Source organism: Paramormyrops kingsleyae, chromosome 3 (assembly GCF_048594095.1).
Source record: "Paramormyrops kingsleyae isolate MSU_618 chromosome 3, PKINGS_0.4, whole genome shotgun sequence".
Lineage (NCBI taxonomy): Eukaryota > Metazoa > Chordata > Actinopteri > Osteoglossiformes > Mormyridae > Paramormyrops > Paramormyrops kingsleyae.
In genome coordinates, this window is record NC_132799.1 from 36,351,863 (window position 1) to 36,368,122 (window position 16,260).

A 16,260-nucleotide genomic window follows, 5' to 3' on the forward strand; every position below is an offset into this window, starting at 1 on the left:
ATGAGGACAGTGTGCAGGCAGCAGGGAGATGGCAGGATGAGGACAGTGTGCAGGCAGCAGGGAGATGGCAGGATGAGGACAGTGTGCAGGCAGCAGGGAGATGGCAGGATGAGGACAGTGAGCAGGCAGCAGGGAGATGGCAGGATCAGGACAGTGTGCAGGCAGCAGGGAGATGGCAGGATGAGGACAGTGAGCAGGCAGCAGGGAGATGGCAGGATGAGGACAGTGAGCAGGCAGCAGGGAGATGGCAGGATGAGGACAGTGTGCAGGCAGCAGGGAGATGGCAGGATGAGGACAGTGTGCAGGCAGCAGGGAGATGGCAGGATGAGGACAGTGAGCAGGCAGCAGGGAGATGGCAGGATGAGGACAGTGAGCAGGCAGCAGGGAGATGGCAGGATGAGGACAGTGAGCAGGCAGCAGGGAGATGGCAGGATGAGGACAGTGAGCAGGCAGCAGGGAGATGGCAGGATGAGGACAGTGTGCAGGCAGCAGGGAGATGGCAGGATGAGGACAGTGTGCAGGCAGCAGGGAGATGGCAGGATGAGGACAGTGTGCAGGCAGCAGGGAGATGGCAGGATGAGGACAGTGAGCAGGCAGCAGGGAGATGGCAGGATGAGGACAGTGAGCAGGCAGCAGGGAGATGGCAGGATGAGGACAGTGAGCAGGCAGCAGGGAGATGGCAGGATCAGGACAGTGTGCAGGCAGCAGGGAGATGGCAGGATGAGGACAGTGAGCAGGCAGCAGGGAGATGGCAGGATGAGGACAGTGTGCAGGCAGCAGGGAGATGGCAGGATGAGGACAGTGTGCAGGCAGCAGGGAGATGGCAGGATGAGGACAGTGTGCAGGCAGCAGGGAGATGGCAGGATGAGGACAGTGTGCAGGCAGCAGGGAGATGGCAGGATGAGGACAGTGTGCAGGGAGATGGCAGGATGAGGACAGTGAGCAGGCAGCAGGGAGATGGCAGGATAAGGAGAGTGAGCAGGTAGCAGGGAGATGGCAGGATCAGGACAGTGAGCAGGCAGCAGGGAGATGGCAGGATGAGGACAGTGAGCAGGCAGCAGGGAGATGGCAGGATGAGGACAGTGTGCAGGCAGCAGGGAGATGGCAGGATGAGGACAGTGTGCAGGCAGCAGGGAGATGGCAGGATGAGGACAGTGTGCAGGCAGCAGGGAGATGGCAGGATGAGGACAGTGTGCAGGCAGCAGGGAGATGGCAGGATGAGGACAGTGTGCAGGCAGCAGGGAGATGGCAGGATGAGGACAGTGAGCAGGCAGCAGGGAGATGGCAGGATGAGGACAGTGTGCAGGCAGCAGGGAGATGGCAGGATGAGGACAGTGTGCAGGCAGCAGGGAGATGGCAGGATGAGGACAGTGAGCAGGCAGCAGGGAGATGGCAGGATGAGGACAGTGAGCAGGCAGCAGGGAGATGGCAGGATGAGGACAGTGAGCAGGCAGCAGGGAGATGGCAGGATCAGGACAGTGTGCAGGCAGCAGGGAGATGGCAGGATGAGGACAGTGAGCAGGCAGCAGGGAGATGGCAGGATGAGGACAGTGTGCAGGCAGCAGGGAGATGGCAGGATGAGGACAGTGTGCAGGCAGCAGGGAGATGGCAGGATGAGGACAGTGTGCAGGCAGCAGGGAGATGGCAGGATGAGGACAGTGTGCAGGCAGCAGGGAGATGGCAGGATGAGGACAGTGTGCAGGGAGATGGCAGGATGAGGACAGTGAGCAGGCAGCAGGGAGATGGCAGGATGAGGAGAGTGAGCAGGTAGCAGGGAGATGGCAGGATCAGGACAGTGAGCAGGCAGCAGGGAGATGGCAGGATGAGGACAGTGAGCAGGCAGCAGGGAGATGGCAGGATGAGGACAGTGTGCAGGCAGCAGGGAGATGGCAGGATGAGGACAGTGTGCAGGCAGCAGGGAGATGGCAGGATGAGGACAGTGTGCAGGCAGCAGGGAGATGGCAGGATGAGGACAGTGTGCAGGCAGCAGGGAGATGGCAGGATGAGGACAGTGTGCAGGCAGCAGGGAGATGGCAGGATGAGGACAGTGAGCAGGCAGCAGGGAGATGGCAGGATGAGGACAGTGTGCAGGCAGCAGGGAGATGGCAGGATGAGGACAGTGTGCAGGCAGCAGGGAGATGGCAGGATGAGGACAGTGTGCAGGCAGCAGGGAGATGGCAGGATGAGGACAGTGTGCAGGCAGCAGGGAGATGGCAGGATGAGGACAGTGTGCAGGCAGCAGGGAGATGGCAGGATGAGGACAGTGTGCAGGCAGCAGGGAGATGGCAGGATGAGGACAGTGAGCAGGCAGCAGGGAGATGGCAGGATGAGGACAGTGTGCAGGCAGCAGGGAGATGGCAGGATGAGGACAGTGTGCAGGCAGCAGGGAGATGGCAGGATGAGGACAGTGTGCAGGCAGCAGGGAGATGGCAGGATGAGGACAGTGTGCAGGCAGCAGGGAGATGGCAGGATGAGGACAGTGTGCAGGCAGCAGGGAGATGGCAGGATGAGGACAGTGTGCAGGCAGCAGGGAGATGGCAGGATGAGGACAGTGAGCAGGCAGCAGGGAGATGGCAGGATGAGGACAGTGTGCAGGCAGCAGGGAGATGGCAGGATGAGGACAGTGTGCAGGCAGCAGGGAGATGGCAGGATGAGGACAGTGTGCAGGCAGCAGGGAGATGGCAGGATGAGGACAGTGTGCAGGCAGCAGGGAGATGGCAGGATGAGGACAGTGTGCAGGCAGCAGGGAGATGGCAGGATGAGGACAGTGAGCAGGCAGCAGGGAGATGGCAGGATGAGGACAGTGAGCAGGCAGCAGGGAGATGGCAGGATGAGGACAGTGAGCAGGCAGCAGGGAGATGGCAGGATGAGGACAGTGTGCAGGCAGCAGGGAGATGGCAGGATGAGGACAGTGTGCAGGCAGCAGGGAGATGGCAGGATGAGGACAGTGTGCAGGCAGCAGGGAGATGGCAGGATGAGGACAGTGTGCAGGCAGCAGGGAGATGGCAGGATGAGGACAGTGAGCAGGCAGCAGGGAGATGGCAGGATGAGGACAGTGTGCAGGCAGCAGGGAGATGGCAGGATGAGGACAGTGTGCAGGCAGCAGGGAGATGGCAGGATGAGGACAGTGTGCAGGCAGCAGGGAGATGGCAGGATGAGGACAGTGTGCAGGGAGATGGCAGGATGAGGACAGTGTGCAGGCAGCAGGGAGATGGCAGGATGAGGACAGTGTGCAGGCAGCAGGAAGATGGCAGGATGAGGACAGTGTACAGACAGCAGGGAGATGGCAGGATGAGGACAGTGTGCAGGCAGCAGGGAGATGGCAGGATGAGGACAGTGTGCAGGGAGATGGCAGGATGAGGACAGTGTGCAGGCAGCAGGGAGATGGCAGGATGAGGACAGTGTGCAGGCAGCAGGAAGATGGCAGGATGAGGACAGTGAGCAGGCAGCAGGGAGATGGCAGGATGAGGACAGTGTGCAGGCAGCAGGAAGATGGCAGGATGAGGACAGTGAGCAGGCAGCAGGGAGATGGCAGGATGAGGACAGTGTGCAGGCAGCAGGGAGATGGCAGGATGAGGACAGTGTGCAGGCAGCAGGGAGATGGCAGGATGAGGACAGTGTGCAGGCAGCAGGGAGATGGCAGGATGAGGACAGTGTGCAGGCAGCAGGGAGATGGCAGGATGAGGACAGTGTGCAGGCAGCAGGGAGATGGCAGGATGAGGACAGTGTGCAGGCAGCAGGAAGATGGCAGGATGAGGACAGTGTGCAGGCAGCAGGGAGATGGCAGGATAAGGACAGTGTACAGACAGCAGGGAGATGGCAGGATGAGGACAGTGTGCAGGCAGCAGGGAGATGGCAGGATCAGGACAGTGTGCAGGCAGCAGGAAGATGGCAGGATGAGGACAGTGTGCAGGCAGCAGGGAGATGGCAGGATGAGGACAGTGTGCAGGCAGCAGGAAGATGGCAGGATGAGGACAGTGTGCAGGGAGATGGCAGGATGAGGACAGTGTGCAGGCAGCAGGGAGATGGCAGGATGAGGACAGTGTGCAGGCAGCAGGAAGATGGCAGGATGAGGACAGTGTACAGACAGCAGGGAGATGGCAGGATGAGGACAGTGTGCAGGCAGCAGGGAGATGGCAGGATGAGGACAGTGTGCAGGCAGCAGGGAGATGGCAGGATGAGGACAGTGTGCAGGCAGCAGGGAGATGGCAGGATGAGGACAGTGAGCAGGCAGCAGGAAGATGGCAGGATGAGGACAGTGTGCAGGCAGCAGGAAGATGGCAGGATGAGGACAGTGTGCAGGCAGCAGGGAGATGGCAGGATGAGGACAGTGTGCAGGCAGCAGGAAGATGGCAGGATGAGGACAGTGTGCAGGCAGCAGGGAGATGGCAGGATGAGGACAGTGTACAGACAGCAGGGAGATGGCAGGATGAGGACAGTGTGCAGGCAGCAGGGAGATGGCAGGATCAGGACAGTGTGCAGGCAGCAGGAAGATGGCAGGATGAGGACAGTGTGCAGGCAGCAGGGAGATGGCAGGATGAGGACAGTGTGCAGGCAGCAGGGAGATGGCAGGATGAGGACAGTGTGCAGGGAGATGGCAGGATGAGGACAGTGTGCAGGCAGCAGGGAGATGGCAGGATGAGGACAGTGTGCAGGCAGCAGGAAGATGGCAGGATGAGGACAGTGTACAGACAGCAGGGAGATGGCAGGATGAGGACAGTGTGCAGGCAGCAGGGAGATGGCAGGATGAGGACAGTGTGCAGGCAGCAGGGAGATGGCAGGATGAGGACAGTGTGCAGACAGCAGGGAGATGGCAGGATGAGGACAGTGTGCAGGCAGCAGGGAGATGGCAGGATGAGGACAGTGTGCAGGCAGCAGGGAGATGGCAGGATGAGGACAGTGAGCAGGCAGCAGGAAGATGGCAGGATGAGGACAGTGTGCAGGCAGCAGGAAGATGGCAGGATGAGGACAGTGTGCAGGCAGCAGGGAGATGGCAGGATGAGGACAGTGTGCAGGCAGCAGGGAGATGGCAGGATGAGGACAGTGTGCAGGCAGCAGGGAGATGGCAGGATGAGGACAGTGTGCAGGCAGCAGGGAGATGGCAGGATCAGGACAGTGTGCAGGCAGCAGGAAGATGGCAGGATGAGGACAGTGTGCAGGCAGCAGGGAGATGGCAGGATGAGGACAGTGTGCAGGCAGCAGGGAGATGGCAGGATCAGGACAGTGTGCAGGCAGCAGGGAGATGGCAGGATGAGGACAGTGTGCAGGCAGCAGGGAGATGGCAGGATGAGGACAGTGTGCAGGCAGCAGGAAGATGGCAGGATGAGGACAGTGTACAGACAGCAGGGAGATGGCAGGATGAGGACAGTGTGCAGGCAGCAGGGAGATGGCAGGATGAGGACAGTGTGCAGGCAGCAGGGAGATGGCAGGATGAGGACAGTGTGCAGGCAGCAGGGAGATGGCAGGATGAGGACAGTGTGCAGGCAGCAGGGAGATGGCAGGATGAGGACAGTGTGCAGGCAGCAGGGAGATGGCAGGATGAGGACAGTGAGCAGGCAGCAGGGAGATGGCAGGATGAGGAGAGTGAGCAGGTAGCAGGGAGATGGCAGGATCAGGACAGTGAGCAGGCAGCAGGGAGATGGCAGGATGAGGACAGTGAGCAGGCAGCAGGGAGATGGCAGGATGAGGACAGTGTGCAGGCAGCAGGGAGATGGCAGGATGAGGACAGTGTGCAGGCAGCAGGGAGATGGCAGGATGAGGACAGTGTGCAGGCAGCAGGGAGATGGCAGGATGAGGACAGTGTGCAGGCAGCAGGGAGATGGCAGGATGAGGACAGTGTGCAGGCAGCAGGGAGATGGCAGGATGAGGACAGTGAGCAGGCAGCAGGGAGATGGCAGGATGAGGACAGTGTGCAGGCAGCAGGGAGATGGCAGGATGAGGACAGTGTGCAGGCAGCAGGGAGATGGCAGGATGAGGACAGTGTGCAGGCAGCAGGGAGATGGCAGGATGAGGACAGTGTGCAGGCAGCAGGGAGATGGCAGGATGAGGACAGTGTGCAGGCAGCAGGGAGATGGCAGGATGAGGACAGTGTGCAGGCAGCAGGGAGATGGCAGGATGAGGACAGTGAGCAGGCAGCAGGGAGATGGCAGGATGAGGACAGTGAGCAGGCAGCAGGAAGATGGCAGGATGAGGACAGTGTGCAGGCAGCAGGGAGATGGCAGGATGAGGACAGTGTGCAGGCAGCAGGGAGATGGCAGGATGAGGACAGTGTGCAGGCAGCAGGGAGATGGCAGGATGAGGACAGTGTGCAGGCAGCAGGGAGATGGCAGGATGAGGACAGTGTGCAGGCAGCAGGGAGATGGCAGGATGAGGACAGTGAGCAGGCAGCAGGGAGATGGCAGGATGAGGACAGTGAGCAGGCAGCAGGGAGATGGCAGGATGAGGACAGTGTGCAGGCAGCAGGGAGATGGCAGGATGAGGACAGTGTGCAGGCAGCAGGGAGATGGCAGGATGAGGACAGTGTGCAGGCAGCAGGGAGATGGCAGGATGAGGACAGTGTGCAGGCAGCAGGGAGATGGCAGGATGAGGACAGTGAGCAGGCAGCAGGGAGATGGCAGGATGAGGACAGTGTGCAGGCAGCAGGGAGATGGCAGGATGAGGACAGTGTGCAGGCAGCAGGGAGATGGCAGGATGAGGACAGTGTGCAGGCAGCAGGGAGATGGCAGGATGAGGACAGTGTGCAGGGAGATGGCAGGATGAGGACAGTGTGCAGGCAGCAGGGAGATGGCAGGATGAGGACAGTGTGCAGGCAGCAGGAAGATGGCAGGATGAGGACAGTGTACAGACAGCAGGGAGATGGCAGGATGAGGACAGTGTGCAGGCAGCAGGGAGATGGCAGGATGAGGACAGTGTGCAGGGAGATGGCAGGATGAGGACAGTGTGCAGGCAGCAGGGAGATGGCAGGATGAGGACAGTGAGCAGGCAGCAGGGAGATGGCAGGATGAGGACAGTGTGCAGGCAGCAGGAAGATGGCAGGATGAGGACAGTGAGCAGGCAGCAGGGAGATGGCAGGATGAGGACAGTGTGCAGGCAGCAGGGAGATGGCAGGATGAGGACAGTGTGCAGGCAGCAGGGAGATGGCAGGATGAGGACAGTGTGCAGGCAGCAGGAAGATGGCAGGATGAGGACAGTGTGCAGGCAGCAGGGAGATGGCAGGATGAGGACAGTGTGCAGACAGCAGGGAGATGGCAGGATGAGGACAGTGTGCAGGCAGCAGGGAGATGGCAGGATCAGGACAGTGTGCAGGCAGCAGGGAGATGGCAGGATGAGGACAGTGTGCAGGCAGCAGGGAGATGGCAGGATGAGGACAGTGTGCAGGCAGCAGGGAGATGGCAGGATGAGGACAGTGTGCAGGCAGCAGGGAGATGGCAGGATCAGGACAGTGTGCAGGCAGCAGGAAGATGGCAGGATGAGGACAGTGTGCAGGCAGCAGGGAGATGGCAGGATGAGGACAGTGTGCAGGCAGCAGGAAGATGGCAGGATGAGGACAGTGTGCAGGGAGATGGCAGGATGAGGACAGTGTGCAGGCAGCAGGGAGATGGCAGGATGAGGACAGTGTGCAGGCAGCAGGAAGATGGCAGGATGAGGACAGTGTACAGACAGCAGGGAGATGGCAGGATGAGGACAGTGTGCAGGCAGCAGGGAGATGGCAGGATGAGGACAGTGTGCAGGCAGCAGGGAGATGGCAGGATGAGGACAGTGTGCAGGCAGCAGGGAGATGGCAGGATGAGGACAGTGAGCAGGCAGCAGGAAGATGGCAGGATGAGGACAGTGTGCAGGCAGCAGGAAGATGGCAGGATGAGGACAGTGTGCAGGCAGCAGGGAGATGGCAGGATGAGGACAGTGTGCAGGCAGCAGGGAGATGGCAGGATGAGGACAGTGTGCAGGCAGCAGGGAGATGGCAGGATGAGGACAGTGTGCAGGCAGCAGGGAGATGGCAGGATCAGGACAGTGTGCAGGCAGCAGGAAGATGGCAGGATGAGGACAGTGTGCAGGCAGCAGGGAGATGGCAGGATGAGGACAGTGTGCAGGCAGCAGGGAGATGGCAGGATCAGGACAGTGTGCAGGCAGCAGGGAGATGGCAGGATGAGGACAGTGTGCAGGCAGCAGGGAGATGGCAGGATGAGGACAGTGTGCAGGCAGCAGGAAGATGGCAGGATGAGGACAGTGTACAGACAGCAGGGAGATGGCAGGATGAGGACAGTGTGCAGGCAGCAGGGAGATGGCAGGATGAGGACAGTGTGCAGGCAGCAGGGAGATGGCAGGATGAGGACAGTGTGCAGGCAGCAGGGAGATGGCAGGATGAGGACAGTGTGCAGGCAGCAGGGAGATGGCAGGATGAGGACAGTGTGCAGGCAGCAGGGAGATGGCAGGATGAGGACAGTGAGCAGGCAGCAGGGAGATGGCAGGATGAGGAGAGTGAGCAGGTAGCAGGGAGATGGCAGGATCAGGACAGTGAGCAGGCAGCAGGGAGATGGCAGGATGAGGACAGTGAGCAGGCAGCAGGGAGATGGCAGGATGAGGACAGTGTGCAGGCAGCAGGGAGATGGCAGGATGAGGACAGTGTGCAGGCAGCAGGGAGATGGCAGGATGAGGACAGTGTGCAGGCAGCAGGGAGATGGCAGGATGAGGACAGTGTGCAGGCAGCAGGGAGATGGCAGGATGAGGACAGTGTGCAGGCAGCAGGGAGATGGCAGGATGAGGACAGTGAGCAGGCAGCAGGGAGATGGCAGGATGAGGACAGTGTGCAGGCAGCAGGGAGATGGCAGGATGAGGACAGTGTGCAGGCAGCAGGGAGATGGCAGGATGAGGACAGTGTGCAGGCAGCAGGGAGATGGCAGGATGAGGACAGTGTGCAGGCAGCAGGGAGATGGCAGGATGAGGACAGTGTGCAGGCAGCAGGGAGATGGCAGGATGAGGACAGTGTGCAGGCAGCAGGGAGATGGCAGGATGAGGACAGTGAGCAGGCAGCAGGGAGATGGCAGGATGAGGACAGTGAGCAGGCAGCAGGAAGATGGCAGGATGAGGACAGTGTGCAGGCAGCAGGGAGATGGCAGGATGAGGACAGTGTGCAGGCAGCAGGGAGATGGCAGGATGAGGACAGTGTGCAGGCAGCAGGGAGATGGCAGGATGAGGACAGTGTGCAGGCAGCAGGGAGATGGCAGGATGAGGACAGTGTGCAGGCAGCAGGGAGATGGCAGGATGAGGACAGTGAGCAGGCAGCAGGGAGATGGCAGGATGAGGACAGTGAGCAGGCAGCAGGGAGATGGCAGGATGAGGACAGTGAGCAGGCAGCAGGGAGATGGCAGGATGAGGACAGTGTGCAGGCAGCAGGGAGATGGCAGGATGAGGACAGTGTGCAGGCAGCAGGGAGATGGCAGGATGAGGACAGTGTGCAGGCAGCAGGGAGATGGCAGGATGAGGACAGTGTGCAGGCAGCAGGGAGATGGCAGGATGAGGACAGTGTGCAGGCAGCAGGGAGATGGCAGGATGAGGACAGTGAGCAGGCAGCAGGGAGATGGCAGGATGAGGACAGTGAGCAGGCAGCAGGGAGATGGCAGGATGAGGACAGTGAGCAGGCAGCAGGGAGATGGCAGGATGAGGACAGTGTGCAGGCAGCAGGGAGATGGCAGGATGAGGACAGTGTGCAGGCAGCAGGGAGATGGCAGGATGAGGACAGTGTGCAGGCAGCAGGGAGATGGCAGGATGAGGACAGTGTGCAGGCAGCAGGGAGATGGCAGGATGAGGACAGTGAGCAGGCAGCAGGGAGATGGCAGGATGAGGACAGTGTGCAGGCAGCAGGGAGATGGCAGGATGAGGACAGTGTGCAGGCAGCAGGGAGATGGCAGGATGAGGACAGTGTGCAGGCAGCAGGGAGATGGCAGGATGAGGACAGTGAGCAGGCAGCAGGGAGATGGCAGGATGAGGACAGTGAGCAGGCAGCAGGGAGATGGCAGGATGAGGACAGTGAGCAGGCAGCAGGGAGATGGCAGGATGAGGACAGTGTGCAGGCAGCAGGGAGATGGCAGGATGAGGACAGTGAGCAGGCAGCAGGGAGATGGCAGGATCAGGACAGTGTGCAGGCAGCAGGGAGATGGCAGGATGAGGACAGTGTGCAGGCAGCAGGGAGATGGCAGGATGAGGACAGTGAGCAGGCAGCAGGGAGATGGCAGGATGAGGACAGTGAGCAGGCAGCAGGGAGATGGCAGGATGAGGACAGTGTGCAGGCAGCAGGGAGATGGCAGGATGAGGACAGTGTGCAGGGAGATGGCAGGATGAGGACAGTGTGCAGGCAGCAGGGAGATGGCAGGATGAGGACAGTGAGCAGGCAGCAGGGAGATGGCAGGATGAGGACAGTGTGCAGGCAGCAGGAAGATGGCAGGATGAGGACAGTGTGCAGGCAGCAGGGAGATGGCAGGATGAGGACAGTGTGCAGGCAGCAGGAAGATGGCAGGATGAGGACAGTGTGCAGGCAGCAGGGAGATGGCAGGATGAGGACAGTGTGCAGGCAGCAGGAAGATGGCAGGATGAGGACAGTGTGCAGGCAGCAGGGAGATGGCAGGATGAGGACAGTGTGCAGGCAGCAGGGAGATGGCAGGATGAGGACAGTGAGCAGGTAGCAGGGAGATGGCAGGATGAGGACAGTGAGCAGGCAGTAGGAAGATGGCAGGATGAGGACAGTGTGCAGGCAACAGGGAGATGGCAGGATGAGGACAGTGTGCAGGCAGCAGGGAGATGGCAGGATGAGGACAGTGTGCAGGCAGCAGGGAGATGGCAGGATGAGGACAGTGTGCAGGCAGCAGGGAGATGGCAGGATGAGGACAGTGAGCAGGCAGCAGGGAGATGGCAGGATGAGGACAGTGTGCAGGCAGCAGGGAGATGGCAGGATGAGGACAGTGTGCAGGCAGCAGGGAGATGGCAGGATGAGGACAGTGAGCAGGCAGCAGGGAGATGGCAGGATGAGGACAGTGAGCAGGCAGCAGGGAGATGGCAGGATGAGGACAGTGAGCAGGCAGATGGCAGGATGAGGACAGTGAGCAGGACAGTGAGCAGGCAGCAGGGAGATGGCAGGATCAGGACAGTGAGCAGGCAGCAGGGAGATGGCAGGATGAGGACAGTGTGCAGGACAGTGAGCAGGCAGCAGGGAGATGGCAGGATCAGGACAGTGAGCAGGCAGCAGGGAGATGGCAGGATGAGGACAGTGAGCAGGCAGCAGGGAGATGGCAGGATCAGGACAGTGAGCAGGCAGCAGGGAGATGGCAGGATGAGGACAGTGAGCAGGCAGCAGGGAGATGGCAGGATGAGGACAGTGAGCAGGCAGCAGGGAGATGGCAGGATGAGGACAGTGTGCAGGCAGCAGGGAGATGGCAGGATCAGGACAGTGAGCAGGCAGCAGGGAGATGGCAGGATGAGGACAGTGAGCAGGCAGCAGGGAGATGGCAGGATGAGGACAGTGAGCAGGCAGCAGGGAGATGGCAGGATGAGGACAGTGTGCAGGCAGCAGGGAGATGGCAGGATGAGGACAGTGAGCAGGCAGCAGGGAGATGGCAGGATGAGGACAGTGTGCAGGCAGCAGGGAGATGGCAGGATGAGGACAGTGTGCAGGCAGCAGGGAGATGGCAGGATGAGGACAGTGAGCAGGCAGCAGGGAGATGGCAGGATGAGGACAGTGTGCAGGCAGCAGGGAGATGGCAGGATGAGGACAGTGTGCAGGCAGCAGGGAGATGGCAGGATGAGGACAGTGTGCAGGCAGCAGGGAGATGGCAGGATGAGGACAGTGTGCAGGCAGCAGGAAGATGGCAGGATGAGGACAGTGTGCAGGCAGCAGGAAGATGGCAGGATGAGGACAGTGTGCAGGCAGCAGGGAGATGGCAGGATCAGGACAGTGAGCAGGCAGCAGGGAGATGGCAGGATGAGGACAGTGTGCAGGCAGCAGGGAGATGGCAGGATGAGGACAGTGTGCAGGCAGCAGGGAGATGGCAGGATGAGGACAGTGAGCAGGCAGCAGGGAGATGGCAGGATGAGGACAGTGTGCAGGCAGCAGGGAGATGGCAGGATCAGGACAGTGTGCAGGCAGCAGGGAGATGGCAGGATGAGGACAGTGAGCAGGCAGCAGGGAGATGGCAGGATCAGGACAGTGTGCAGGCAGCAGGGAGATGGCAGGATGAGGACAGTGAGCAGGCAGCAGGGAGATGGCAGGATGAGGACAGTGAGCAGGCAGCAGGGAGATGGCAGGATGAGGACAGTGAGCAGGCAGCAGGGAGATGGCAGGATGAGGACAGTGAGCAGGCAGATGGCAGGATGAGGACAGTGAGCAGGCAGCAGGGAGATGGCAGGATGAGGACAGTGTGCAGGCAGCAGGGAGATGGCAGGATCAGGACAGTGAGCAGGCAGCAGGGAGATGGCAGGATCAGGACAGTGAGCAGGCAGCAGGGAGATGGCAGGATGAGGACAGTGTGCAGGCAGCAGGGAGATGGCAGGATGAGGACAGTGTGCAGGACAGTGAGCAGGCAGCAGGGAGATGGCAGGATCAGGACAGTGAGCAGGCAGCAGGGAGATGGCAGGATCAGGACAGTGAGCAGGCAGCAGGGAGATGGCAGGATGAGGACAGTGAGCAGGCAGCAGGGAGATGGCAGGATCAGGACAGTGAGCAGGCAGCAGGGAGATGGCAGGATGAGGACAGTGTGCAGGCAGCAGGGAGATGGCAGGATGAGGACAGTGTGCAGGCAGCAGGGAGATGGCAGGATGAGGACAGTGAGCAGGCAGCAGGGAGATGGCAGGATGAGGACAGTGTGCAGGCAGCAGGGAGATGGCAGGATGAGGACAGTGTGCAGGCAGCAGGGAGATGGCAGGATGAGGACAGTGTGCAGGCAGCAGGAAGATGGCAGGATGAGGACAGTGTGCAGGCAGCAGGAAGATGGCAGGATGAGGACAGTGTGCAGGCAGCAGGGAGATGGCAGGATGAGGACAGTGAGCAGGAAGATGGCAGGATGAGGACAGTGAGCAGGCAGCAGGGAGATGGCAGGATGAGGACAGTGTGCAGGCAGCAGGGAGATGGCAGGATGAGGACAGTGTGCAGGCAACAGGAAGATGGCAGGATGAGGACAGTGTGCAGGCAGCAGGAAGATGGCAGGATGAGGACAGTGTGCAGGCAGCAGGGAGATGGCAGGATGAGGACAGTGAGCAGGAAGATGGCAGGATGAGGACAGTGAGCAGGCAGCAGGGAGATGGCAGGATGAGGACAGTGTGCAGGCAGCAGGGAGATGGCAGGATGAGGACAGTGTGCAGGCAGCAGGAAGATGGCAGGATGAGGACAGTGTGCAGGCAGCAGGGAGATGGCAGGATGAGGACAGTGTGCAGGCAGCAGGGAGATGGCAGGATGAGGACAGTGTGCAGGCAGCAGGGAGATGGCAGGATGAGGACAGTGTGCAGGCAGCAGGGAGATGGCAGGATGAGGACAGTGTGCAGGCAGCAGGGAGATGGCAGGATGAGGACAGTGTGCAGGCAGCAGGAAGATGGCAGGATGAGGACAGTGTGCAGGCAGCAGGGAGATGGCAGGATGAGGACAGTGTGCAGGCAGCAGGAAGATGGCAGGATGAGGACAGTGTGCAGGCAGCAAGGAGATGGCAGGATGAGGACAGTGTGCAGGCAGCAGGAAGATGGCAGGATGAGGACAGTGAGCAGGCAGCAGGGAGATGGCAGGATGAGGACAGTGTGCAGGCAGCAGGAAGATGGCAGGATGAGGACAGTGTGCAGGCAGCAGGGAGATGGCAGGATGAGGACAGTGAGCAGGCAGCAGGGAGATGGCAGGATGAGGACAGTGTGCAGGCAGCAGGGAGATGGCAGGATGAGGGCAGCGCGCAGGACCAAGAGGTGAGTTAGAAATTAGGCTGTACTTTAAGATCTACTGTATCATCAAGACAGATATTAGCCTAATCGGCAAATATTTATTTCTGAAGGCTGTTGGAGCTGGGGGGACTGAGAGGGCAGGAATAACACCAGATTGCTGGACCAGAACAGACTGTTTGTAAATGTATAGGCTTATTACTTTTACTAGCATACTTCTCCTAGGATAATTCCTGGGAGTTATCAAAACCAAATTCTTTTGGATAGGGATAAGGATAATGAGATCTTCTGTATTGATTCTCATTGTGTCGCATGTCCAGACCATGACCGTGTGTTACATACATGTTAGTAAACACCCCTGGCGCATCTTGCACTCTTAACATTGATCCTGGTGGCTATTCGTATTGACGCGGTAGCAAACCATAATGGTCATAGAAGTGTTATGAAGGCAGTACCCCCCAATTATGGAGGAGTAATTCACACTCTAATTATAGGGATCATTGCCCACAACCCCTGAGGTGGAAAACCTCAAGGCTGCTGGCTGAGCCACTTAGACACGTGCCATCAATACATTACAGTATTGTTTCTATGCAAATACTCTGTCCGGTTACAGTAGGTTCCTGTACATACGGTGTTTCTCCTTATGCAGAGGGTGATATGATCTCACGTGCCATTTGGATATTCAGTAATTCTAAAGCCTTGCGGTTTCTATCATCTGGGTGGAAATTCACATATTATGTCTGCAACAAACAGGATCGGTTTGAAGGAGATTTTGAAGAAATACGGCATTTTACAGAATCACAGACAGAAGTTGCTGTTATTTCTGCAAAGCAATACTGGTTTGAACAGTCGAAATGTTGTAAATTACTGTGATTCCTACATTCATAGAAAGAGAAACATACGTACCACGTGTATTTTATTAAATGTGGGCGTAAGTAGAGTATTAACCGTCCATTAATGTGTAACTGCGACGAGAAACACGGCTGTAACACTGGGAGGTTTTTGTACGGCGTGTCAATCAGATTCAGTTACTGTGGTGGACTTTCGGCAGCGGGACCAGACTTGATATTGGCAGTAAGTATCCAGCTTTTTATAAGAATTATGCAAGTAGAAATCTTTAACACATACGCACAATTAAGTTCTGTTGTTATCGCAAATGTATTAGGGTGAATATCTGGGACTTCAATAGGAATATGATTCGGATGACGTATATATAGACCTACAAGATAGAAAATATTTAAAACATCAATTATATACTCGCTTGCGTTAGATAACACATTAGTTGTAGCACAGGCCTATTACTTGTTAATAATATAATAACCGTCAAGTCGTACCTATAATATCAGATATCGAACAGCACGTTACTTTTCAGCATACTTAATTTGTCCAAGTGACAGAAAACGTGACATTTTCACTCGTTAGGTTTATACCGATAGAATATTAGGTATATAACGGTTAGTTGTCTGTACTGCGCTGCTGCGAGGTTTTTGTACGGCGGCTGATGCGCCGTGAATCACTGTGGTACACTTTCGGCGGCGGTACCAGAGTGGACGTTGGAAGTAAGTGTCTCTCTGTGTAATATTAATATTTTGATATCTATAGTCGACACATGGTTTTAACGTGATAAGGCGGTTCTGACAGATATATCTGCAAACAACTATTATAATAACTGATAACGATTGTCGTTGTCCCGAAGGCAATGCCTTGTAGTTTAAGATGCATTTTTCGTGGTGTGTATGTTCGGTGGGATACTTCGCATTATTTCGAACAGTGTCTGAGTGAGTGAACACGCGGTCATTAATGCATGTAAAAAGGATCTCAATCATAAACAATGTGATTGTTATATACAATGTGATTTTGATACACAGTCTGACATGATATCCAGTAACGTATGATAGCCTACTTAACGTATTTCATATTCACAGTTAGATTGTTCTACACGTGTATTTATGGATTCATCTTAAGACCCATATAAAAGGGAATATGTTAAGCTGAGATAAGGCACAAGGGCAACATTAGACTATTTACTGTATATTTTAAGAATGGGTCTGTTTTGTCACATGCAGAACTACTTATGTAATCACAGATTCTGTTAACCAAGATGAGTATTGCTAAGATGGGATACCTGGCAAAATGGGACAGTTAAACTTTGCAATAAATATATGTGTTTAGTAATACTTTATTTTCTCTTCTATATAGTGTTTTAGGGGCATTAATGTATTTAGAATGGTATCAAGACGTTGAGATGGTTCTGTAATTCTTTCCAGAAATGAAATTTTCAAAAGCGTCCCATTTTATCAATACCCAACCTATGTCATATTCCACTTAGTGTATCTATTTATACTTAAAGTTTGT

The 16,260-nt window shown here is 57.3% G+C and overlaps 1 gene segment (V, D, J or C); it reads left to right on the top strand.

Moving 5' to 3' along the window:
• Positions 1–16,260, top strand: part of LOC140588285 (Ig kappa chain V-V region MOPC 21-like) — a 37,823-nt gene that overhangs the window by 20,981 nt on the left and 582 nt on the right. Inside the window, 1 exon segment of the V gene segment in view lies at positions 15,427–15,464. Within this exon segment, the coding sequence occupies positions 15,427–15,464 (38 nt within the window).